This window comes from Aplosporella prunicola, assembly GCF_010093885.1.
Source record: "Aplosporella prunicola CBS 121167 unplaced genomic scaffold K452scaffold_6, whole genome shotgun sequence".
NCBI classification, from domain to species: domain Eukaryota; kingdom Fungi; phylum Ascomycota; class Dothideomycetes; order Botryosphaeriales; family Aplosporellaceae; genus Aplosporella; species Aplosporella prunicola.
In genome coordinates, this window is record NW_022983534.1 from 807276 (window position 1) to 827589 (window position 20314).

The following is a 20314-nucleotide window of genomic DNA, read 5'->3' on the forward strand; positions in this document are numbered from 1 at the left end:
GCCCGGCCAACAATCGATAGGGCGAGAGTAAACGTCCTGGTCGCTAGCTCGAGCACGTTCACCACCAACCATCAGAGCATGCATGCCTACCACTGCGGAATGAATAGATACCCTTAATTCGTTTCTTCTTGCTTTTTGCTCTACTCTACTCTGCTCTACTCACGACTTCATCCCGACTCTCCATCGCAAACATGTCCGCCGCATACTCGGACAACACGACCACCCACCTCGAATATCCGGCATCAATCATGCAGAAGAAAGCCCGCCCCTCCAGCCTGCGCGCATCGAACAAAATCCCTGCCCTCGACATCTGGGTAGATGATTCGCCGCAAAAGAGGCCAGCCAAGAGGTTAACCGCCGGCAACATCGCACAAGCCCAGGATGGCAGATGGAGCGCCACGCCATCGCAATCAACCCGCCGCAAGCTGCCCACCGACATGGAAAGCGCGCGCCCCAGGAGGCGAAGAGTATCCGCTCTTCTAGCAGAAAAGGGCCTTAACAACACCCCGCGCGCAAGCGCAAACGACGAAAACGCCGCAATGCCACCACGGACGAAGAAATCCGAAATCCAAAAAGAACCCCGCCGCAGGACCATCTATATCCCTTCCGATGATACCACCATCATGACCATCCACCCTGGAGCATTCGCGTCCGGTAGCAGAAATCCCCGCGCCAAATCTCCCGATCTTGGTTTCGACCTGGTAACCGTATCGGAAGAGGAGCCAGGCCAACTCAAGTCAGCACTCAAGCAGAGCCAAAAACCAAGGAAGCCGCTGGTGGCCGCCCCCAAGCGCGCTCCCCTCCAGCAGAGTACGCGCCCATTTCAGGCTGTTTCGTTCGTGGAAGATAGGGTTGGAAAGGGTGTCGGGAAAGAAAACATACCACCAGGAAGGTCATTTAAAGCGGGAGGAAAAGAATCGAAAAAGGCTTCCGCCCAGTTCCCGGAGAAGAAGGACCATTCGAAACAGCCTACCAAGCCAGACGCGATTCGCAGAGTAAGAACCAGTGCAACGGGACCTACGAGCTCTTCGCTGGTCAAAGGCGAGACGACTCGCAAACGTACGAGCTCTGTGAGCTTGCAAAAAGAAACTCCATCCAAGGTGCTCAAATCTGCTCGGTATACCCCCACGGCAAGAGCACCGCTCAAGGAAAAGACACCGAAACATCTGAGAAAGCCCCTCTCTTCTTCAGCCTCTTCTTCGCCCTTCCATAACTCAAGGACGCCTCCACGCGCGTTGCGCCGCCAGAGGCTGGAAAAGGCGCCCTCTAAGCTCAGCGTGCCTATGCTGGCTCAGCAAGCGGAGAAACAAGAGGAGAAGTACCCGGTCCTCTTGGAGGATCTCCAGAGGCCAGAGCTCTACGAGGACAGCTGGCTCAGCTACCAAGAAGTTGCTATCACGCAGCTGGTCAACAACCTGTTCCATTCTGCGGACCCATGTTCCATTGACCAGGAGGCCAAGGAAGGCGATTTAAGAAGGCAGCTTCTGGCAGTATATCAAGAGCCTGCAATTCCGTTGTTGCATAAGCGATTGCAAGCGTCTCTCCTATACGGTGCTTTGAGCATTCCGAAGGACCTGTTAGACAAGGCGCTGCGCCTCAAAGATGACGTTGGACAACGCCGAAAGTTCCTCGATCTCTTTGTCAAGACATATGACCTTTCGCTTCTCAAAGCAGCGGCAGAGGTGGTCATTGGGCGGCAGATCCCTGTATCCTCGAGGCTTTCCTCTGGCTCAACATCATCTGAGAGTGACTCGCGGCACAAGCGCGCAGAGAGAAAGGCGATCGAGGGCTTCCTGGACATTTTCTTCATTCGTAATGAGGATGCTGTTCGTGTCAAGGCTGGCATTGGCAGCATAGCTAGCATTGCGCGAGGACGAGAGCAAGCAGGCGATGACTTTGGATCCCAAGGCTGGTCATGGCGACGTACCGTTCTCCGCAGCTTGATGCTGGTCCTTCTTCTGGACTTGAGCAAGAAGCGTGACATTATCCCAACTCCTCTATTCCAGACAACCTCTAACCACAAATCATCCACTTCGGTCCTTCAGGGGCTGGCAAGTCTTCTCTTGCCTTCTCTGGGTGACCTATCACGACCCCTGGGCCACCTCGACTACCATCTGCACTGCATTCAGTACCCTCTGCAGGAATACGACTATCACATCCGAAACCTAGCAACAGACTTGAGAGATGGTGTCCTTCTGACACGGCTTGTCGAGCTCCTGCTGTACACTCCTGCTACTCTCGCACTCCAAAAGGACAACATTACCGTCACAATGCCCACCGGCGAGCTGCTCACAAGCTCCATCAACGCTAGCGATAAGGAAGCTTTTGTGCTGTCCCAACACCTCAAATACCCCTGCATAGGCCGAGCACAGAAAACATACAACATCCAGATTGCGCTGAGCGCTCTGGAAGGTGTCAAAGGCATCGCCAGCCGCGTCGCTGCAGAAGTCACAGCCGAGGACATCGTAGACGGGCACCGCGAGAAGACTCTCGGCCTCCTATGGGGCCTTGTTGGAAAATGGGGTCTGGAAGCGCTCGTCGACTGGAAGGAAGTGGAGCGTGAGATCCAGCGCCACCGTCAGCAGCACGATGCCGACGAAAACGCCGACCCCGACAGCGACGAGGAGGCTGACCCCGAGGAGCTCGAGGGCCTCGAGAAGCACACCTCTCTCCTGCGCCGCTGGGCGCGGGGCATTGCGCGCGGACGCAGCCTGCGCGTCGCTAACCTCACGACGTCCTTTGCCGACAACCGCGTCCTCGAAGCTGTCGTCGACGCCTACATCGGCTGCATCCCTGCTGTCGCAAACACCGACACAACCACAAGCACGCTGCCCGCAAAACTGCGCTCAATCGGGTGCAGCGCGGCCTTTGTCTCTCTCTTCGCCGCCCCCACAACCGCACACCACTCCAAACCCATCCCCTCCAGCGACTTCACCACCACGACGCTCGCGTTCCTCGCCGCGCGCCTGCTGCCCGCCTCGCGCGCCCACCGCGCCGCCACAACCCTGCAGCGCAGCTACCGCGCCCGCCTCGCCCGCCAGCACGCCTCGCGCCGCGTCGTCCTACTACGCCTGGCCGCGCACTGCGCGACGGTGGTGCGCGCCAGGGAGCATGTCGTCGGCGCCGCCACGGTGCTGCAGCGTGCGTGGCGCCGCGTTCTGGACGCCAGGATCGAGCGCCTCATCGGCGACGTGCTGGGCTTCCAGGCGGTGGCGAGGGGGTGGGCGGCGCGGAGGAGGGTTAATGGTGCGTTGGCTGCGGGGAAGAAGGGAGGCGCCGCTGGGAGGCGCGGAGGGAGGATCAGAGGAGGTTGGTGAGTGAGTGCGTTTGTTGATACACACACCTTTTGTTATTGGTCATGTGGGTTAGGGTTTGGGACTTTGGCGTTGGTTGGCTGGTTGGTTTGGTTTGGTTGACAATGGCGCTTTATTGGAATTCTTACGTTGGAGCAACCCCTTTTAGCGACTTGACATACGTACATACCCTTTCGTCTGTAGAATTAAACGGCCTCTTGTCTCTTGTACCAAATAATCAAAGCTGTTTTATGATTCCCAAGTCACACTTGACCAAATATTTACATAGCCTGCGATTCTAAACATGCATACCGCCGAATCCCCCATCAATCAATTGGATCCATTCCGCTGTCCGGACCAACGCCATCTAAAAAGCACAACGCCTGGGACCATGACTTCTTTATACATATAGGTGAGTGTTGTTCGTCATGTCATCCAATCGGGGTGCAGGTCATCAGTGCCCGGCTTAGCCGCCCCGTTCTCCAAACTCCTTGGCCCAATCCTCAAACTCCTTCAATCCCTGCTTGCTCACGCTGGGCCTGATGCTCGTTAAGCTGGCCTGGAAGTCGGAGAGCTGTATCGGCCTAATCTCGTCCATTGTCATGTGGAGCAGCTTCTCACCGAGCACACGCAACGGCCCCATTGCAGCGTCTTTTGCGAGCGCCGTGATGTCGGAGCCAGAGAAGCCTTGATGGAAAAGTTAGTCTGCGAGAGAGAGAGGACAGTAAGAAATTGCCGCCCAACTTACCTTCTGTTAGTGTTACTAGTTCATCCAAGTCCTCGTCGGTTACACTGTGCTTTTGGTGGCTCAGGAGCGTCTTTAGTTGCAGCTTCCGGACATGATCCTCCGGAAGAGGAATATATTGCCTTCTGACGAACCGCCTTCTTGCCGCTTCATCAATGGCCCAGGGCAGATTAGTGGCGGCAAGTACAAGCACTCGACTAGCATCACCCTTTTCCTTGTCTTTTTCTGTTTGTTCTCGACCTGCAGCTGCTTTTGCCAGGTCGGACCACTGTATCAAAAACTCCGTCTTGATTCGGCGGGTCGCTTCATGTTCGTTTGAACCAGAGCGCGAGGAGAGCAAGGAATCGATTTCATCGACAAATATGATGGAAGGAGAGAGCGCTTTTGCAAGCTGGAAGAGGGCACGCACAAGCTTCTCGGACTCTCCCAGATACTTGCTAGTAAGACTGCTTGCGGAAATAGCGAAAAACGTCGACTTGGACTCTGTTGCAACAGCTCGTGCCAGCATTGTCTTACCTGTGCCCGGTGGACCAAACAATAGCATGCCCCGAGCCGGTTCCCGCAGGCCCATGAAAAGGTCAGGCCGCAAGAAAGGGTACACGACAGTTTCCTTGAGTGCAGACTTGGCCGCTTCAAGGCCGGCAACGTCATTCCAGTGCACTTCGTCGCCTTGAATGACAATCTCATTGAATATCTGCTTGGCTGCAGCTTCGTCAACGCCTTTTGGAAGGCGTTTCATCAGGCGCTCAACGCGCTCTTTCCAGGCCTTTTCTTCAGGAGACAGCTCGGAAGAAGCATTTGTGGAGACATCCGACATCGGACTCGGTGGCGTGTCGGCTTTTGTGGGTGCGGCTATGGCTTTGTCATTTTGCATCGGCTTGGCTTTCTGCTCTAATCCACTGCTCGTGCCGTCTTCTTCGTCTCTGATTGATAGATTATTCATGTGAATTGCCCGCGAAGACTGATCAGCGGCAACAGCTTTGCGGTGAACAGCCAGCGTCGTTTCTAGGCGCTGAACTCTATTTTCTGCTGCCAGATTCATACCTTCTCGGCTGCATCGGGCCTCTGGTGGCTTTGGGGCTACTCTCGGCTTGACTTTCCTCGCATTCAACAGCCCAGGAGGGTATTCAGTGGTTCTAAGGCGAAGGGAACCAGGCTTGGGTATTGGTTGGTTTTCGGGTGCTTTAAGGTTTGGCCAATTCCTAGTTGGAGGGTAATCATTTGGAGGGCTTGGTGTTTTCTTGCGCTCATGCCCTAGGGTTGTCCCTAACGGTGCATTTACAATCAGTGAGGCGGAACCACGATTTGACGCCGTTGAGGGTAAGGAACGTGAACCCCCGATTCCCTCACCGATTCCATTTCCTGTATTTTGACCGGGGGATGTGCTTGCGAAAGGCTCCATTGTTGTAGTAGTGGTTTGTCTTGGTGCTTCCATTGGCGTTCGACTGCTCGCCTCTTTGGACATTGCCGCAGCTGTGAGCGCTTCTTTACTGGCGTTCTCGGCAGCTAACATGGGCATACGAGAGCCAGGACTGGACATGGAGCCCCAAGCCTGTGTTGCGGCCTTGGCAGCAGCGGGAGGCCGGCCTTTCAGACCGCTTGTAAGACGCGACGATGAAGACTTCCTGCCATCCTTGTTCCCAGGACGTAGTGTCCTGAGCATACCAACTTTCTTCTCCGGACTAGGCGTTCGCGACGACTTTTTGAGAGGCGGTACTGACAGGGCTGGTGCAGAGGTTCCGAGACGTGGTGAGACGCGTGACCTAAGACCATCACTGCTTCTGTTGGACAGTAGGGATGGCCTCTTTGGGAGAGCTGGTCTAGAAAGGTCTGGATAGTTGACCGGGGGGATGGTGCCTTGAGCGAGCCAGCCAGCTCTATCTCGGTCTGCCTCTGACTTCGGGGTCGCGCTGGTGGCGTGCAGCACAGGACCGGCAGGTTCTCCCAAAGTCCCATGCTCCTTTCCCTTTTTGGTCTCTTTGCGGCTCTCTTCCAAGGCTTCGAGCAAGTCGACGCGCTCCTTGCATTGTAGCTCGAGTTCACGCAGCGAAGCCTGCAGTGCCTTTTCCGTCTCGGTCTTGGGAGCATAGTTGGCAGGGCGGCGATGGGCATTGAAGTAGTAAATCTGGTCGAGGGCACTGCGCCACGAGCGCAGCGCTTCGGCCTCGTTGCCCTGGCCGGTCAGAGGGCTGAGGTGCGGGGGCGCAGTGGGGGCGTTACCTGGGTCTCGAAGTAGACGGCCGTCGAGCAGACGAGATAGCAGTCGTCGTAAGTCTTCTGCATGGCAGAAGAAGAAGGCTTTTGGCGCATCATCGGGGATGGAGGCGCGGCGGAGAGCGAGTTAGGTTGGGCGCGTGAGTGCAGTCAGCGTACGTTGCTGACGTAGGATGTGTGGCTAGTGAACCAAGCCTTTTAGCGGCGCCAGGATGCTGGTCCATTACTGTAACTACTCTAGCTAGCTATCCGTCTATCCTACATATTTTGATTCGTAAACGCCAGCCCGGACACCCTTCTATGCCTCGTAGTGAAACAAATATCCTACTCCTGGCCTTGCGCGATGAAGAATGCCTTTGCCATTTCGTAGGCCGTCCTGTAGTCATACCGTCAGCAGTGTCCCGAAGCCGGTTCCGGCGTAGCTACTCACCAGCAGATCGCCGTGCTGGGCATCGTCGTCACTATCCGAGGCTTGAGTCCTCTGAAGAAACCTCCCCACCCGTCCCGGCGCTTGATAATGGCCGCGGCCTGCACCAAGCCCCGAACATTGCGGAGCTCCGGGTCGGTGGCAGTGCCTCTAGTTTGCAGCAGTGTCTTGATGACATCGAGCGGCGTCGTGAAGCCCGCAGCGACGCCTCCGGCAAGACCGCCCGCGGTGCAGTGCGTGTAAGGGTCCCAGCGGCCTGTCGGGTTCATCGTTTTGGATAATGACTCGTACGCGACAAATTGCAGCGCCGTGAACGGCACCGTCATGCACAGCGTCGTAGGATACGACACGTAGAATGCACCAACGCCCTCGTTGCGAAACACCGAGCTCGCGCAGTGTTGCAGGGATTTGTAGGTCGATCCGTGAAGCTGCATCCGCTGCTTCATGACTGCTTTGGGTCAGTCCAGAGGCACCAAACGACTCGCGGGCGCCTTCTTACCATCGAAGGGGTTCATGAGCGCATCGCTGGCAATCGTCGCAGATGCACCGCTTACAGCTACCTTTTCGTCAGCTACCGGCCCCCGGCGCATCGAGGGTGCGATTTCGGCGTACCAGCAGCAATAGGGTGATGCTCATGCTTTCCTCCCTCATTTCCGCCCATTGCATGCTTGACCGCTTCGTATGTTGCAAAGTAAACGGCGTGCGCCGGTCCTGTGAAACCGTCAGAGTCGTTGGTGTAAAATTCCGCAGATTCGGCCACTCACCAGCCCCTAGCACCACGCTCGACACGCCTCGCCACAATGTCCGGAACCCCTCCAGCCTTGTGATTGTGATCATGGCATTCGAAATTCCCGTGTACATCGCAGTCGGCGAAGGGTTGGCAACTTGCATGCGGGTCTGCGGGATTCAGTCAGCGCGAGCCCGGCGGCAAGGACAGGCCAACGCACCTTGAGCAGGTCAATCGGATACATCACCGAATGTTCCTATAGTATGTGAGCATGCGCGCAACTGTCTCGGGCAAGGCGGCAAAAACATACGGCGATGCCAGCGAACGCGCCTGCCAGCATGTTCGCGGCGAGAGAGTAGTTGGGCGGTAGAGATTCATAGCTAGACATTGTAAGCGTAGCTCCTGCCAAGGTGTGCGCATTGAATCCAGGCCTACTCGTATTCAACTTCTTCTACAGGAGCTGGTACTCTGTCGTGGGCGGCCATATAAGCCACCACGCCCGGTGCTCGTTCGGTAGCTATGGTTGCGGTGGTGAAAGGCCGGGGGCGGGAATGTGAGGGCTGGACAATTGACAGGCCAGAGAGAATGCGCGAAAGAAAGTGGTCAGCGTGCAATCATTCGCGGTCCGGTGGTGGTAAATTAGCTGGAGCGAAGAGGCGACCGCCGTCACTTTTGTCAAAGCTGCCCGTCGGATGTACGTAAAGTACATCCGCGGACCTCCAACCATGCACTAGTCGTGTTTATGTCATCCCGTCAGCCTCGACCGCAACCTCACAAATTTAAAGGCAATTGTTGGGTTTGGACTAACGATGGAGTTGGCCGCCACTAATGTGTCATTCATGCCTCGGCTTCTTGTATCTCTCAGGTATTGTAAAATTCAAACGACGTACACGCTTCTACAACCTGTCTCATTGGAGGCCAGGCAAATCTACAGAGCACAAGGCGAGTCAGCCCTGGCGTGTCTATCCCATGCTTCGTGGTGTACCAGGTCTTGGTCGCCGCTCCCAGATGGCCTTGCGTCTGGTAGGTCCTCAGTGTTGCCGACTACTGTCGGGAGTGTACACACAACCCTGTTGGTGAAAAGCCCACTGCGCATGTTCAGGCAAAATCACCCTCAACAATCGCACCGCTGGTGCCACCTGGGGAAGCCGACAACATCTCGAATGTTCGGTACACCAGACAGGTATCCTAAAAGCCTGTCGAAACCTATGCCAAATCCGCCGTGGGGGACGCTGCCATATCGTCGAAGATCCACATACCATTGCAGGTCGCTGGGTTTATTTGAGGAGCCAAGTTCCACATCAGCTTCCGGTTCCGCAATTGTATGAGAGTTCGTGCCGCGCGCTGCGTCGTCATGATCACTTGGCCTCCGCAGGCCATGCAAATCCATGGCGGCAAGCAGCTCGGGCAGGCGATGCTCACGCATGGACCCACCAACTAGTTCGCAGATCTCGGGCACCAGAAGATCGAAGCAGGCTACGGTCGGTGAGGCGTTTGGTACTTCTGGACCATAGGTCGAAGGAGCCATATAGAACGGTTTCACGGCGCGAGGATAGTCAGTTACAAAGACCGGTCCTCCTTGCCCGATGTGTTCGGCAATAAATCTCTCGTGCTCAGCTTGCAACCCCTCATTGAATGACGGTTTGAAGTCGAAGATTACCTGGCCTTGTGACTCCGCTTCTTTTAATCTTGAAATAGCTTCGGCATACGTTATGCGTGGCCATGGACCCCTGCGCAGGGCTTCCCACCTCTGTGATAGCGTTTCGGGTGTGATGTTAAGGTGTTCGTCCTCCTTGACCCACGCGGGTGACCTTGCAAGAAGGAGCTCTTTCCCCACCGCTGAATTTGTCAAGTGGTCCGCCACGTCTCGCAGCATCTCCTCGACAATATCCATGATGCCGTCGAGATTCTCCACAAAGCTGACTTCTGCCTCGAGCATGTAGAACTCGCTAAGGTGGCGCGGCGTGTCGCTCTTCTCGGCACGGAACGTCGGGGAAAGCGTCCAAACCTTGCCAACCGACTGCGCCAATGCTTCCAAGTGCAACTGCGAGGAAACGGTTAGGTATTTAGGGGATCTAAAAAAGCGGTCTTTAGGATTATCTTTTTCCGTTGACACGCAAAAGACCTCGCCGGCGCCTTCACAGTCCGAGGAAGTTATAATGGGCGGCTGAGTCTGGATAAATTCGCGCGTGGAGAAGAATGCAGTGACGTCGGCAATGACTTGCGAGCGCAAGCGTAGCATCAAGGAGTTGAAGGGTGTGCGAGTGCGTAGATGAGGCAGAGTACGGAGGAACTCGGGGCTGTGGTACTTCTTTTGCAATGGATAAGACTAGCGAGCAGGTCAGTGAAGAAGGCGCATGTGGCACGGGTGGACAGCTCTCACGACAGCGTCATGGTGGCCGAGGATGCGAACGTTGTGGGCGTGCAACTCGTGGGCTTGCTGCTTGCCCGAAGGCGAGGTTTGCCATTGGCCGGATACAGCGACGCCGACACCAGTCGAGAGGCTACAGACGTTGAGCGTCAGCAAAGCCGCGGCAGCATCTGGCAGGGCGGGCTCACCCACTCACCCTGCGGCCTGCTCGGGGCTCAGGACGACCTGCAGCGACTCGAGGGAGGAGCCATCGCCGACGGCAGCAAAGGCAATGCGCTTCTGTTTGCGGACGGAGCGCACAAAGCCATTGACAGTGACCGTTTCACCCGACGTCGTCGTGGCGGGCCGCTGGCGGCGGAGGAGAGCAGCAACGGAGGAGGCGGCCACTCGTTGCACACGGAAGCAGCCAGGCGGCACGGAAGCAGCGCACAGCGGCCGGCGCAGCAGCGGCATTGCGAGGGTGTGGGAGGTGTGGGAGGACGGGCGCGGCGCGGTCGAGGTTGCGCTGTTCCTGCATGGATGATGAGGCGATGTCAGATTTCACTTCATCGCTGGTGCTACCATCGCACAGTGTCAGAAGCGCGAATGCCAGGACCGGCGCATTCGCGATCCTGCAGCAGCCTCGCCCTCCACCCACCTCCACATCTCAGATCCGTCACGGGGCCCGACGATCTGGAAATGGGCCAGAGTCAGGACGGCCTTCCCTTGCTGCCACCGGCCATGCAGCGCCTGGAACACAGCAAGATCGCGCCCTGCGCCTGAACCGCATCTTCGAAACACCATTTCCTAGTCAGGACCCGCGTGTTCCCATTCGCTGCTTTGTGCTGCTACAATGCCATTTGGCCCAACATATAGCCATGCCTCCTACTTGCTTTCCGTCTCACCACCACCCTCCCGCTTCCTCACCATGCCTCCATCTAGACCCAGACCCTCCGAGATTGCCGCAGAGGCAAAAAGGACTTACATTCCTTACATCGAACGGCAGATGCCCGAATATCCAGCCTGGTCCGCTCTCCAGCCAAATCCTCCCCCCGTCGCCCTCGAGCCCGATGCTAGGATCAAGGAGCGCCTCCGCGTCGCCATCATCGACGGGGATCCTGTCGACGTGGCTTTGGATTGGTACCGCTACGGCCGCCAGAATGGCACCATTCCCCCGTCCGCTCTCAGGATCCCCGTTGTCAACATGGCCAACGAGAGGCGTGCCGGTGGGGATTGGGAATCGGGCCTGCTTGCACCTGAAGAATGCTTCGCTAGAAGGAGCAACCTCGTGCGAACCTTGTTGTGCCCCTGGGGGTCCCAGTATGCAAACCCTCACTATCCCATACCTCAAAGAGGCGGCATATATTCCCCACACGTTGGTGAGTGATTGTTTCCGAGCATGTAAATGTGAGCATGACATTGATCCCCCATTCAGTCGTCTATCGCGACGGCCCAGAAGCATACCATGTCTGGAGGGAGTTTCGGGTCCTGCCAGTCATATCCGTAGCACCGGTGCGGCGCCCGAAACTCGACGAGACCGGCTGCCAGTATTCATTTGAACAGGAGAAAGAACTGATGCTCGACAAAATGCGCACTGTCCTGCGTATGACGGTCTTGTACGGGCATAGAGATCTCTGCCTTGGTGCATTCGGCGTTGGTCCGGGTTTCCGTAATCCTGCTGCGGAAGTGGCCAAGATGTGGAAAGGCTTGTTGTTTCACGAAGAAGAGTTTCAGGGTGCCTTCGCCAACGTGGTCTTTGCCATAGAGACCAGTCAACCCGGAAACAAAGGGGGCCCTTCGGAATATGAAATCTTCAAGCAGGAATTCGACCCGTCCAACGTCTTCAGAACCACGTATCGGCAGTAGCTCGAGCCAGGAGCTCGTTCGGTGCATGGAGGGCTATCTTCTCTTCTTTTCGGGCGCGGGCGCTTTGTTCCCCTCATTGTTCAATGCCAATTTTCGGTCTTGCTTTGTTGTTTGGGACGAGCAGCCGACAGAATCATTCCTTGCAAGTTGAATGCGAACAATTCTGTAGCAACGTATCTGCTATTCCCGAGGGACGAATGACTTTGAGCCACGCTGTATTTCCTTTGCTCTTGTACATCTGTCGACATGAAACAGCCATGATGGCAGTTCCGGTCGTCCAAGCCTAGGCAGCCAATGGTGCTCACCTCACCCCACCACGAGGAAACGGCATGTCGCCCCGATGCATCATGCACCCGCGAGGGTTCACGGATAGGAGACAGAAGTTGGGTCGGGAGGTGGGAGACGGCAGTATCGGGCCTGCCCAGTTCATGTACAAATTCGGACGTCAGTTGCACATTGCCGGCGCGGAGGTAACTCCGTGCTTCCCTGCCTACAATCGGCCGGTGCACGTTTGGGGTCTCGGGCAAAGACCAGATGACGCATCGAAGCCGTGTCTCGAGCGCACAGGGGATGTGCAGCCCGTGCTGGCGATGCATCGGCTGCACGCACTGGCTACACGCAATCCGACGTCAATCAGCCCAAGAGACAGCTTCCCGCGTTCAAGCAGGCAGTCACCGGTCGCCACATCACAAACATGCTACACCAAGACCGCCGACACCTGCGATTCCCTGTTATTCGTACACTCGCCATCGCTCTGCCTCCTGTGGTGGAATTATGCCCGGCTCTGCGGGAGCGGCTGTGCGCCTTCGGCCTCGAGCTGTTTCAGCGTCTGCTCCTTCTTGTAGTCCACGATTCGGCGTTTCTTGAAGTATTGCACCTGCATCAATCCAGGACCGGCATCAGCAACACTCAACCTACGACGCCTGCGCCGACTTACCCAGCTGCTGGCGCAGTTTTGCTCAAACACTTGTCCCTCCTTGCCGCATTGCGCCGCCGCCGTGTCCTTGTTCGTAACGCTATCGATGATGTTGTGTTGGTCGAGGCATCGGAAGTAAGCATCGCGAGCTTCCCAGCATTGCGCGCGACGGGAGCGGTCGGGTGCTTCGAAGGCGCCGTCGGACGAGGGCTTTGGGCCGGCGGGCTTCGGCGACTCGGACGAAAACCAACCCATAGTCTTTGAACGAGGGTGACAAGGTGAGTGGAAGAGTTGCAAAGTTCTCCAAGTTCTGCGTGTGTTGACGGCAATGTGAATGAGTTCTTGATTATGTAATTACACTACTTCCGACGTTGTGCCGTCCAAGCATGCGTAGGTACGCCAAGGCAACCCCGGTTTCATGCAACGTCGGGGGCTACCTGTCGTCCACCTCTGCATAGTCCTCGGTCTTCCACACAGAGTTGATGCCTCGTCGCCGACGACCACCCCGTCCCGGCGCTCTCGCAGATGTCGCGCCTCTTCGCATTTTCACCCAGATCGTTCTACTCCAGCTTGCCTATTACCTATCTGCTGCCATCCTGATTCTATTCACGGCCTTGGTCGCAGGGAAGGATGTCAACCTCGATTTGCTGCTTAGTTGGCGCAGTTTGCGCGGGGATGTAACCGTCGGCTGGATGCTGGGCCTTATCTGGATGCTGAACAGCCTGATCTGGTATGTTCTTTGAAGTTCGCCTGCTGATGATCTCTAACACCATCTGTCGCGCAGCGTCATATACCTCCTTCTCTTGGTCGCTCGCTCTAAGCTGATCCCCGACTTTGCTCTTACCATCCACTTCCTCCACCTGCTCGTAACCTCACTTTACTCGCATTCGATCCCATCGCATTGGCTCTGGTGGGCGGTGCAGCTGGCTAGTGCTGCTTTGATGACATTCTTGGGGATTTGGAGTTGTCAGTGGAGAGAGCTCAGGCCAATCAATTTCGGTGGCGGCGGAGGACCCAGTCGCCCTGCGAAAAGGGGAGACGTTCCGGAGAACGATGCGCAAGCGGATGAAGGAACGAGCTATGGGAGGGGTAGGGGCCGGGACAGAGGCCAGTACGAAATGGTCTCGACTGTGCCTAGTGAAGAGAATGTATAGAGTTTGGTCGTTCCTGTGCATAGTTGGCGTTCTACCGGAAAGATGATACCACGGGTCCACCAGAACCAACTGTCTGTTGAGGGTGAAAGGGTTGTAATTTATCTATCACCAAATTATGGATCTCTTTTTCACAAGTGTAGTATAAAACCGGCCGGGCTTAACGTTAGTGGCGCCGGCTGCGAAAGTGAGGGAAAGCCCTACGTAGTAGCTTCCCACTCGGCAATAAATAAACTGTGGTCCGTGCATAGATCGCCGTGCTCGACTTTCGCGGCAATACTAACCTCTTTGATCTTTTGTCTGCACCTTCTCCCGCTATTATTCTAGCCTCACACGCCCCTGCTCTCGGCAATAGGACACGCTTAAGGGCTCTTGCCAGCGGATGAAAGTTGTTTTCACCATCATGGACGGCTTCGATGATGATTACTACGTGACGCAGCACGAGCAATATCACAATCCGTTTGCCGCTCTGCTTCCGCCAGGCTTTGGCTCTGCAGACCTAACTGGGTACGACAATCAGCCCCATGATGCACACTACCCGCCAGATCATGGGTATTATGGCCAGGGACCCATCGTTCACGAGGGGTTTATCCCAGCCGAGGAAGATACGCAGTATAACGAAGATTCCCATTTTCACTTTGGTCGGGGCTATTCCCGGTACCCTAGTCCAACACGATTCGAGTCCTCACAAGCTGAGGATGATGTGGGTGTGGATGGGAGTGATGAAGGGGACGAAGATGGTGTGCTGATGAACGAGGAACTTGTTCTTAACTCGGAAATGCCGGATAATAACGACCCTTCTTTTGATCCGGACTTCTCCATGTCAGACGGAGATGCAGTACCTGATGAAGCTTCCGACCAAGACGTCGACTCTGAGTACGAGTCGGAGCCCGAAGGAAAGCGCGGCGCTGGGCGAGGACGAGGACGAGGACGAGGAAGAGCACGGGGCCGAGCAAGGGGCGAAGGGCGAGGTCGCAGTCGCGGTCGCGGCCGGGGCCGTGGAAGAGGTCGTGGTAACAGAGATGCTGGCGAAGGTAGGGCGCAAGGATCTCAAAGGGGGAAAAGAGGGCCCCGTGAACCCAAGGATCCCGGTCCAGAATTCAAGCGTATAATGGCCCAAGCGACTCAATCATGGCTCAATGAAGAACTTGATCCAGCTCTCAAATATGCGAGCGAGGCCATCAAGATCAACCCCGAGGTTTTCGCCGCTTACAATCTTCTCTCCGAGATTCTTTACGCGAAGCACCAATACGAGGCATCCGTACATGCACTTTCTATGGGTGCACTCCTACAGAGAGACGTAAATCTCTGGCATCAAATTGCTGCTAGAGTACTTGAGTTGGAAGGCGACGAAAAAGACCGCCTTGAATGGGCTCACCGATGTTTTAGTCAAGTCATTCGTATCGATACCAATGATTGGGAAGCGCGCTGCAGAAGACTCGATTTTCAGCTAAGATTCAACCACAAGGGTCAAGCAAAGTCCGAGTTGGAGATGATGCTGAAGATCGAAGGTCATGAGAATGATGTTGACAGACTACAGCAGTTGGCTGAGCTATGTGCGGTTACTCACGAGCCGGAGAGGGCTGTAGAACCTTTCCAGAAAGCCTTGAAGCATCACATGAAAACTTCCAAGTCTGAATACAGTCAGCTTGATTGGCAAATCCTCAACAGCTATTTGGAGTTGATGCAGACTCTGAAGCGGTATGAAGAAGCGATCCCTTACCTTCGAGCTGGTGCCCGCTGGATCCTTGGTCGAGAGGATGAATCGTTCTGGGATTCCCAGCTAGATGACCGTGAATGGGACATGGACGATGAGCCTAGAAGAGTTCAAGTGGAACAGTTCGTGCCCGGGAGACATAGCTCTGAGACATATGGAGCCGGCTTGCCATTAGAGATCAGGGTCAAACTTGGCATGTTCCGTCTCGGGCTAGGCTCTGGTCATTATGAAGAAGCTTTGGTAAGTTTTGAAACCAGTCTGGACATCTGGAAAATACTAATTGTCTGCCGTAGGCCCATTTTGAATACCTGCAGCCCGAGGACGAGTCTGAACTAGCCAACGTGTTCGACTTTGACGATTTGTTCAGGGAAGTCGCCGATGCACTCACCATCTCAGGCAGCCATAGCGAAGCACTTCGTTATTACATGGCTCTCCGGAAGATACCGGAAGTTCCCCAGACAGCTCTTTGCATCTCAATCGCAGCATGTTACTGGGCGCTTCGACGCCCGGACGATGCTGAAGCATTCATAGAATCGGCATTGGGAGCTGCCGGCACCAACCTTTCCGCTCGTGTGCAAGTTGCGCGATTTTTCCAAGACTGGGGCATGACCTCCAGATGTGAAGATATAGCTCAAGACGTCATTGCAAAGGGAGGCTTGGATATTGTCAAAAGAGCTCGTCTCAATGTGCAGATGTCTAGTGCGCATAAAGCCTTACAAGTAAAAGACTCCGCTGGAAAACTAAAGTCAACCAAGCAAGCTGCAACCCAGGACCTCCTCCCGGCGCCAACTACTTTGCAGTCTCTGGAAGCCAAGAGGCCGGTCACTAGGTCAAGAGTTTCAAGAGTTTCAAAAGAGCCTAAAGAACGAAGGCGCAGACTCCGTGGTTTGTTGGACACAGAGAAAGAAAAGCTTGAAGAGGCGCAGCTTCGGGACAGAGCCATAAGAGAATACTATCAAGAGCTGGTATCTCTTCAGAGCTCTGTAGACGCTGGTGATGAAGAAGCAGTAACAGCATACATGGATGCTGCAAGTGAAATGGTTGATGAATTTCGGAGGATGGAGGCATTCTATCCTAGGAATGACAAAACCCTCAAGTTTACCGGCTATGTTGGTCGCGCTACCGGTCCATCTAAGATGAGGGAATCAACACTGGCCTATCTCGCGACACTCTCAAATCGCGCGGGCGCAACAGAAGCAGACCCAGAGAGCCATATGTACAACGGCGAGAAAGCACCCGAAGACTTCCACGATATCCCTTTCGACGAGTGGCTAGATATATTCTGCCAATACGCCTTGCTTTTAGCAAAGCGAGGTATCAACGGACGCTGCTGGATCGTTATCCAGGCGGCTGCCGGGGCGAACATCTTTCATCACGATGCTAAGCGCGAACACCATATTCATGTGTGCTGGTTAGCCTGTGCTCTCTTACTCCGCGATGAGGAGCACCTCTGCAATGCATGCCGTTATTTAATCAAACAACATTCCTATGCGAACGATGCATATCGTCTCTATGGCATGATCAACAGACTGTATGCAGGACATCGGTCCTGGTACAACGGTGGACCATCTCAAAAATTCGTGTTACGGTTGATCAAAGCCATGGACTTTGCTTTGCTCGATGCAGAGGGGCGTAAAATGTACCACTTTGGTGATCAGGAACGTTCTGGTTATACAAGAGGCGGTTTGCACGAAGGAAACCCAGAGGGAATCACTGAGCTTAATGTGGCTCTGCTTGTCATGTACGCCCATGTCCTGGCAACTGGTGGATCCGACATCAACGCTCTCAACTACTACTTCCGCGCCTACAGTCTCGCTCCGGACGATCCGATAATCAATTTCTCGATTGCAGTTTCCTACATTCAGCATGCTATGAAGCGACAGTCGGAGAACCGCCAATATCAAATTGAACAAGGGCTGGCCTTTCTCTACCGTTACTATCAAATACGTACAAGAGAGAACATTGCCATTTTGGTCCAGGAAGCAGAATTCAACGTGGCTCGAATGTGGCATACACTAGGTCTTACGCATTTGGCACTTCCTGCATACGAAAAAGTTTTGTCTCTGAGAGAGCGTGTACGTCTTGAGCACAAGGGAGAATTAAGTAAATCGGAGGATTTCTCGGCAGATGCGGCGTTTGCGATTCAGACAATCCTGGCTTTATCCGAAGAGTTTCAGAGCGCCCGAAGACTTACTGAGAAATGGCTTGTAATATAACTAAGTGGACTATTCTATAATACACTCTTTAATCCCTAAGACTCTTTTAACTTAGTATTATATATATCACGATTTTTTTAAGAGATTATATTAAATAATATAAATTAGTTTGCTCTAATCTATAAATAAGGAGTAGGGTAGAGTATTTAATTAGATTACTTATATTTATAGTAGTATATATTCTAGTAATTTAGTAGTATATATATAATCGCTTTAATTATAGTAAAGATCATTAGGTAGCTTAGATAAATAAAACTCTTAGATTCTTAAATTCTTAGATTCTTAAATCTTTAGGTTTTTAAGTCCTTAGATTTTCAAATATTTCTAAATATTTTTTAAATATTTCTACGGCTATTTACTAAGATATACATTTTTATTACATAATTTCTAAGATATATACACTTAAAAAGTCTCTCTAAGATATATATATATATATCTTAGAAATTATTTTTCTTAGGAATATCTTTAATTTTTTATAAATATATTTTACTTTTTTAAGAGTATATTTCGATTTTTTTGATTTTTTTTTTTTAGAAAATATCTTCAATTTTTTAAGAGTATATATTAGCTTTTTTTTTAAAGAATATATATATGTATGTATTAAGAAATATATTTGATTTCTTAAGAGTAAATTTTAACTTTTTTTTTAGAATATATTTAGTTTTTTTTTAAAGAGTATATTTATCTTTTTTAGTAATATTTTTTTTAAAGAAATATATTCGAATTTTTATAAGTATATTTAATTATTTTAGGGTTTTTTTTAGAATATATTTAGTTTTTTTAAGAGTGTATTTATCTTTTTTTTAGTAACATATTTCCGTTAAAAAAGAGTACTAAGATATATAATTTTTTTTAAAATAATTTCTAAGATATATATATATTTTATAATATACTATAATATATTTATTTATAAGCGAAATATATAAAAATATATATATCTTAAAGAGACTTTTTTAATATATATATCTTAGAGAGACTTTTTCGATATATATATCTTAGAAATTAAACGTAAAAAATTATATATCTTAGTAAATAGTCGTTAATTTTTTTTATAGAAAATATTTAATATTTTACAAATATATTTTCTAAAAAAATATTTCTAAAATAAATATTTTTCTAAATAAAATTCTAAGATATATATTTCTAGGATATATTTTTTAATATTAAAATATTATATATATAGCGTAAAATTTTAAAACGTATATATTTACTTATCTTAAAAATACTATAATAGAGTAGCGTTAGTAAGATAAGTTAGGTAGATAAATTAGCTAACTTAGTAGCTATTCGGCCTAATTAGTAGGTAGAAAGATAAAGAATAACTAGGTAGCTTTAATATACCTAGGTTCTATAGGTAGTTAGCCTATAGAACGGTATTCTCTTATTTAGAAGATAATAATAATAATTCCTAGCCGCGTATTTAGCTTCTTTATAATTTAGTTACTTTATAATTTAAATAGAATCTTATTCTCTTAACCTCTTACTAGTTACTAGTACTACCTAGACTATAAGAACCGCCTTAACGTTTTCTATAGCTAATTAGTTTTATAAGTCGTTACTAGCCTAACTACTAACCTTCCTAGTCTACCTCCGCCGTATAGGTAGAGGACTAAAAAAATATCTATTATTTATAGTATCGCGTTCGCTACCTAATTAGTTATTATTATTATATTATATAATTTTACTAGAGTTTTATAAATTTTCCTAGCTAAATTAGTTTAATTATCTCTCACGCCTCCGCCTATTTACTATCTTACTAGATAACTTTTCCTAGATCTATATAATTACCTAAGATACTATTCCTACGGTATAATAATACTATATATATTTTAGAAAATACTTAAAAAAAATATATATAAATTTTAGTAAATAGGTAAAGATATATTTACTATAAAATACTTTAAATATAATGTAGGCGGCTATTTACTAAGAGATAAATTTTTTTTAAGTATTTTCTAAGATAAATATACCCTTTCTAAGATAATTATATCTAAAAGGTCTCTCTAAGATAAACATACTCTTTCTAAGATAATTATATCTAAAAGGTCTCTCTAAGATATATATATTATTTTAAAGATAAATATATCTTTAAATTCTTCGCTATATATATAGTAATTTTTTATAGAATATATATATATTCTAGAAATTATTTAAAAAACAAAATTCTTTCTTTCTTTTAAATAATTTCTTTTACTTTTTCTAATTTTTTTATATTTTTTTTTTTCTAAATATATATTCTTTACTTTTTTATTAAAAATAAGTTCTGCTTTTTTTTAATAATATATTCTCTTTTTAGTATATTTCGTATTTATTTTTAAAATAAAATCTAAAATATACTTAGCCTTTTTTTTTTAAGAAAAATAGTAGATATATTTTTTTATAAAAACGAGATATATTCCTATAAAGAAGAATATATTTTAGAAAAAGTATAATATTTTCTTAGAAGAGAATAAATTTTTAAAAAGAGTAAAATACTTTCTCTAGAAAAAGGGAATAAAATTTTTTAGCTAGAGAAGAATTTATATATACATATATTTTTTTAAAAAAAATATATATATTCTTAAAACAAATTTAGTCTTTTTTCTTAAAAAAAAAAGGTAAAGATATATATTGTAGAAAAATTAAAAAAAAAATATTTAAAAGAAATATTTTTAAAATAAAAGTATAATATAAATTTACTAAGATAACGAAT

General features: G+C 50.2%; 9 protein-coding genes across 9 annotated transcripts; 4 read left to right on the plus strand and 5 right to left on the minus strand.

Moving 5' to 3' along the window:
• Nucleotides 1-437: 437 nt before the first annotated feature.
• Nucleotides 438-3317, plus strand: K452DRAFT_223122 (uncharacterized protein; the record flags this gene model as incomplete). Its single annotated transcript, XM_033536599.1, has 1 exon — nucleotides 438-3317. The coding sequence occupies one exon, from the start codon at nucleotides 438-440 to the stop codon at nucleotides 3315-3317; it is 2880 nt and encodes a 959-aa protein (XP_033400399.1).
• A 208-nt stretch (nucleotides 3318-3525) lies between these two features.
• Nucleotides 3526-6382, minus strand: K452DRAFT_266714 (uncharacterized protein). The gene is made up of 3 exons (XM_033538804.1): nucleotides 6259-6382; nucleotides 4042-6211; nucleotides 3526-3980 (listed from the first exon to the last, which is right to left on the minus strand). The coding sequence occupies exons 1-3, from the start codon at nucleotides 6349-6351 to the stop codon at nucleotides 3760-3762; spliced, it is 2484 nt and encodes an 827-aa protein (XP_033400400.1). The 5' UTR covers nucleotides 6352-6382; the 3' UTR covers nucleotides 3526-3759.
• A 70-nt stretch (nucleotides 6383-6452) lies between these two features.
• K452DRAFT_266715 (uncharacterized protein) lies at nucleotides 6453-8157 on the minus strand. Its single transcript, XM_033538805.1, has 8 exons — nucleotides 7842-8157; nucleotides 7717-7786; nucleotides 7627-7662; nucleotides 7444-7576; nucleotides 7292-7390; nucleotides 7179-7235; nucleotides 6683-7127; nucleotides 6453-6628 (listed from the first exon to the last, which is right to left on the minus strand). The coding sequence occupies exons 1-8, from the start codon at nucleotides 7889-7891 to the stop codon at nucleotides 6577-6579; spliced, it is 942 nt and encodes a 313-aa protein (XP_033400401.1). The 5' UTR covers nucleotides 7892-8157; the 3' UTR covers nucleotides 6453-6576.
• A 67-nt stretch (nucleotides 8158-8224) lies between these two features.
• K452DRAFT_285002 (uncharacterized protein) lies at nucleotides 8225-9998 on the minus strand. The gene is made up of 2 exons (XM_033540041.1): nucleotides 9790-9998; nucleotides 8225-9735 (listed from the first exon to the last, which is right to left on the minus strand). Exon 2 carries the CDS (start codon nucleotides 9646-9648, stop codon nucleotides 8521-8523), a length of 1128 nt encoding a protein of 375 aa, XP_033400402.1. The 5' UTR covers nucleotides 9649-9735; nucleotides 9790-9998; the 3' UTR covers nucleotides 8225-8520.
• A 301-nt stretch (nucleotides 9999-10299) lies between these two features.
• Nucleotides 10300-11875, plus strand: K452DRAFT_285005 (uncharacterized protein). The gene is made up of 2 exons (XM_033540042.1): nucleotides 10300-11135; nucleotides 11192-11875. Exons 1-2 carry the CDS (start codon nucleotides 10610-10612, stop codon nucleotides 11620-11622), a joined length of 957 nt encoding a protein of 318 aa, XP_033400403.1. The 5' UTR covers nucleotides 10300-10609; the 3' UTR covers nucleotides 11623-11875.
• On the minus strand, nucleotides 11423-12306 carry K452DRAFT_145497 (uncharacterized protein). Its single transcript, XM_033535478.1, has one exon. The coding sequence runs from the start codon at nucleotides 12216-12218 to the stop codon at nucleotides 11703-11705; it is 516 nt and encodes a 171-aa protein (XP_033400404.1). The 5' UTR covers nucleotides 12219-12306; the 3' UTR covers nucleotides 11423-11702.
• Nucleotides 12307-12394: 88 nt separating this feature from the next.
• K452DRAFT_223063 (uncharacterized protein) lies at nucleotides 12395-12793 on the minus strand (the record flags this gene model as incomplete). Its single annotated transcript, XM_033536592.1, has 2 exons — nucleotides 12395-12499; nucleotides 12560-12793. The coding sequence occupies 2 exons, from the start codon at nucleotides 12791-12793 to the stop codon at nucleotides 12395-12397; spliced, it is 339 nt and encodes a 112-aa protein (XP_033400405.1).
• Nucleotides 12794-12962: 169 nt separating this feature from the next.
• Nucleotides 12963-13883, plus strand: K452DRAFT_245748 (uncharacterized protein). Its single transcript, XM_033537990.1, has 2 exons — nucleotides 12963-13268; nucleotides 13323-13883. The coding sequence occupies exons 1-2, from the start codon at nucleotides 13021-13023 to the stop codon at nucleotides 13690-13692; spliced, it is 618 nt and encodes a 205-aa protein (XP_033400406.1). The 5' UTR covers nucleotides 12963-13020; the 3' UTR covers nucleotides 13693-13883.
• A 515-nt stretch (nucleotides 13884-14398) lies between these two features.
• On the plus strand, nucleotides 14399-17659 carry K452DRAFT_266729 (uncharacterized protein). Its single transcript, XM_033538806.1, has 2 exons — nucleotides 14399-15646; nucleotides 15700-17659. Exons 1-2 carry the CDS (start codon nucleotides 14438-14440, stop codon nucleotides 17620-17622), a joined length of 3132 nt encoding a protein of 1043 aa, XP_033400407.1. The 5' UTR covers nucleotides 14399-14437; the 3' UTR covers nucleotides 17623-17659.
• Nucleotides 17660-20314: the final 2655 nt, after the last annotated feature.

What these genes read in the sequence shown, in the direction of transcription:
- K452DRAFT_285002 (XM_033540041.1), bottom strand. Translation starts at nt 9,648, where the DNA reads ATGCTACGCTTGCGCTCGCAAGTCATTGCCGACGTCACTGCATTCTTC.
- K452DRAFT_266714 (XM_033538804.1), bottom strand. Translation starts at nt 6,351, where the DNA reads ATGATGCGCCAAAAGCCTTCTTCTTCTGCCATGCAGAAGACTTACGAC. An exon ending in CCGTCTACTTCGAGACCCAG is followed by an intron (nt 6,212 to 6,258) that starts GTAACGCCCCCA and finishes CTGACCGGCCAG; the next exon opens with GGCAACGAGGCCGAAGCGCT. An exon ending in ACTAGTAACACTAACAGAAG is followed by an intron (nt 3,981 to 4,041) that starts GTAAGTTGGGCG and finishes TTTTCCATCAAG; the next exon opens with GCTTCTCTGGCTCCGACATC.
- K452DRAFT_145497 (XM_033535478.1), bottom strand. Translation starts at nt 12,218, where the DNA reads ATGCATCGCCAGCACGGGCTGCACATCCCCTGTGCGCTCGAGACACGG.
- K452DRAFT_266715 (XM_033538805.1), bottom strand. Translation starts at nt 7,891, where the DNA reads ATGGCCGCCCACGACAGAGTACCAGCTCCTGTAGAAGAAGTTGAATAC. An exon ending in GCATCACCCTATTGCTGCTG is followed by an intron (nt 7,236 to 7,291) that starts GTACGCCGAAAT and finishes ACGAAAAGGTAG; the next exon opens with CTGTAAGCGGTGCATCTGCG. An exon ending in CCCAGCACGGCGATCTGCTG is followed by an intron (nt 6,629 to 6,682) that starts GTGAGTAGCTAC and finishes GTATGACTACAG; the next exon opens with GACGGCCTACGAAATGGCAA.
- K452DRAFT_245748 (XM_033537990.1), top strand. Translation starts at nt 13,021, where the DNA reads ATGCCTCGTCGCCGACGACCACCCCGTCCCGGCGCTCTCGCAGATGTC. An exon ending in ATGCTGAACAGCCTGATCTG is followed by an intron (nt 13,269 to 13,322) that starts GTATGTTCTTTG and finishes TCTGTCGCGCAG; the next exon opens with CGTCATATACCTCCTTCTCT.
- K452DRAFT_266729 (XM_033538806.1), top strand. Translation starts at nt 14,438, where the DNA reads ATGAACGAGGAACTTGTTCTTAACTCGGAAATGCCGGATAATAACGAC. An exon ending in GTCATTATGAAGAAGCTTTG is followed by an intron (nt 15,647 to 15,699) that starts GTAAGTTTTGAA and finishes TGTCTGCCGTAG; the next exon opens with GCCCATTTTGAATACCTGCA.
- K452DRAFT_285005 (XM_033540042.1), top strand. Translation starts at nt 10,610, where the DNA reads ATGCCATTTGGCCCAACATATAGCCATGCCTCCTACTTGCTTTCCGTC. An exon ending in CATATATTCCCCACACGTTG is followed by an intron (nt 11,136 to 11,191) that starts GTGAGTGATTGT and finishes TCCCCCATTCAG; the next exon opens with TCGTCTATCGCGACGGCCCA.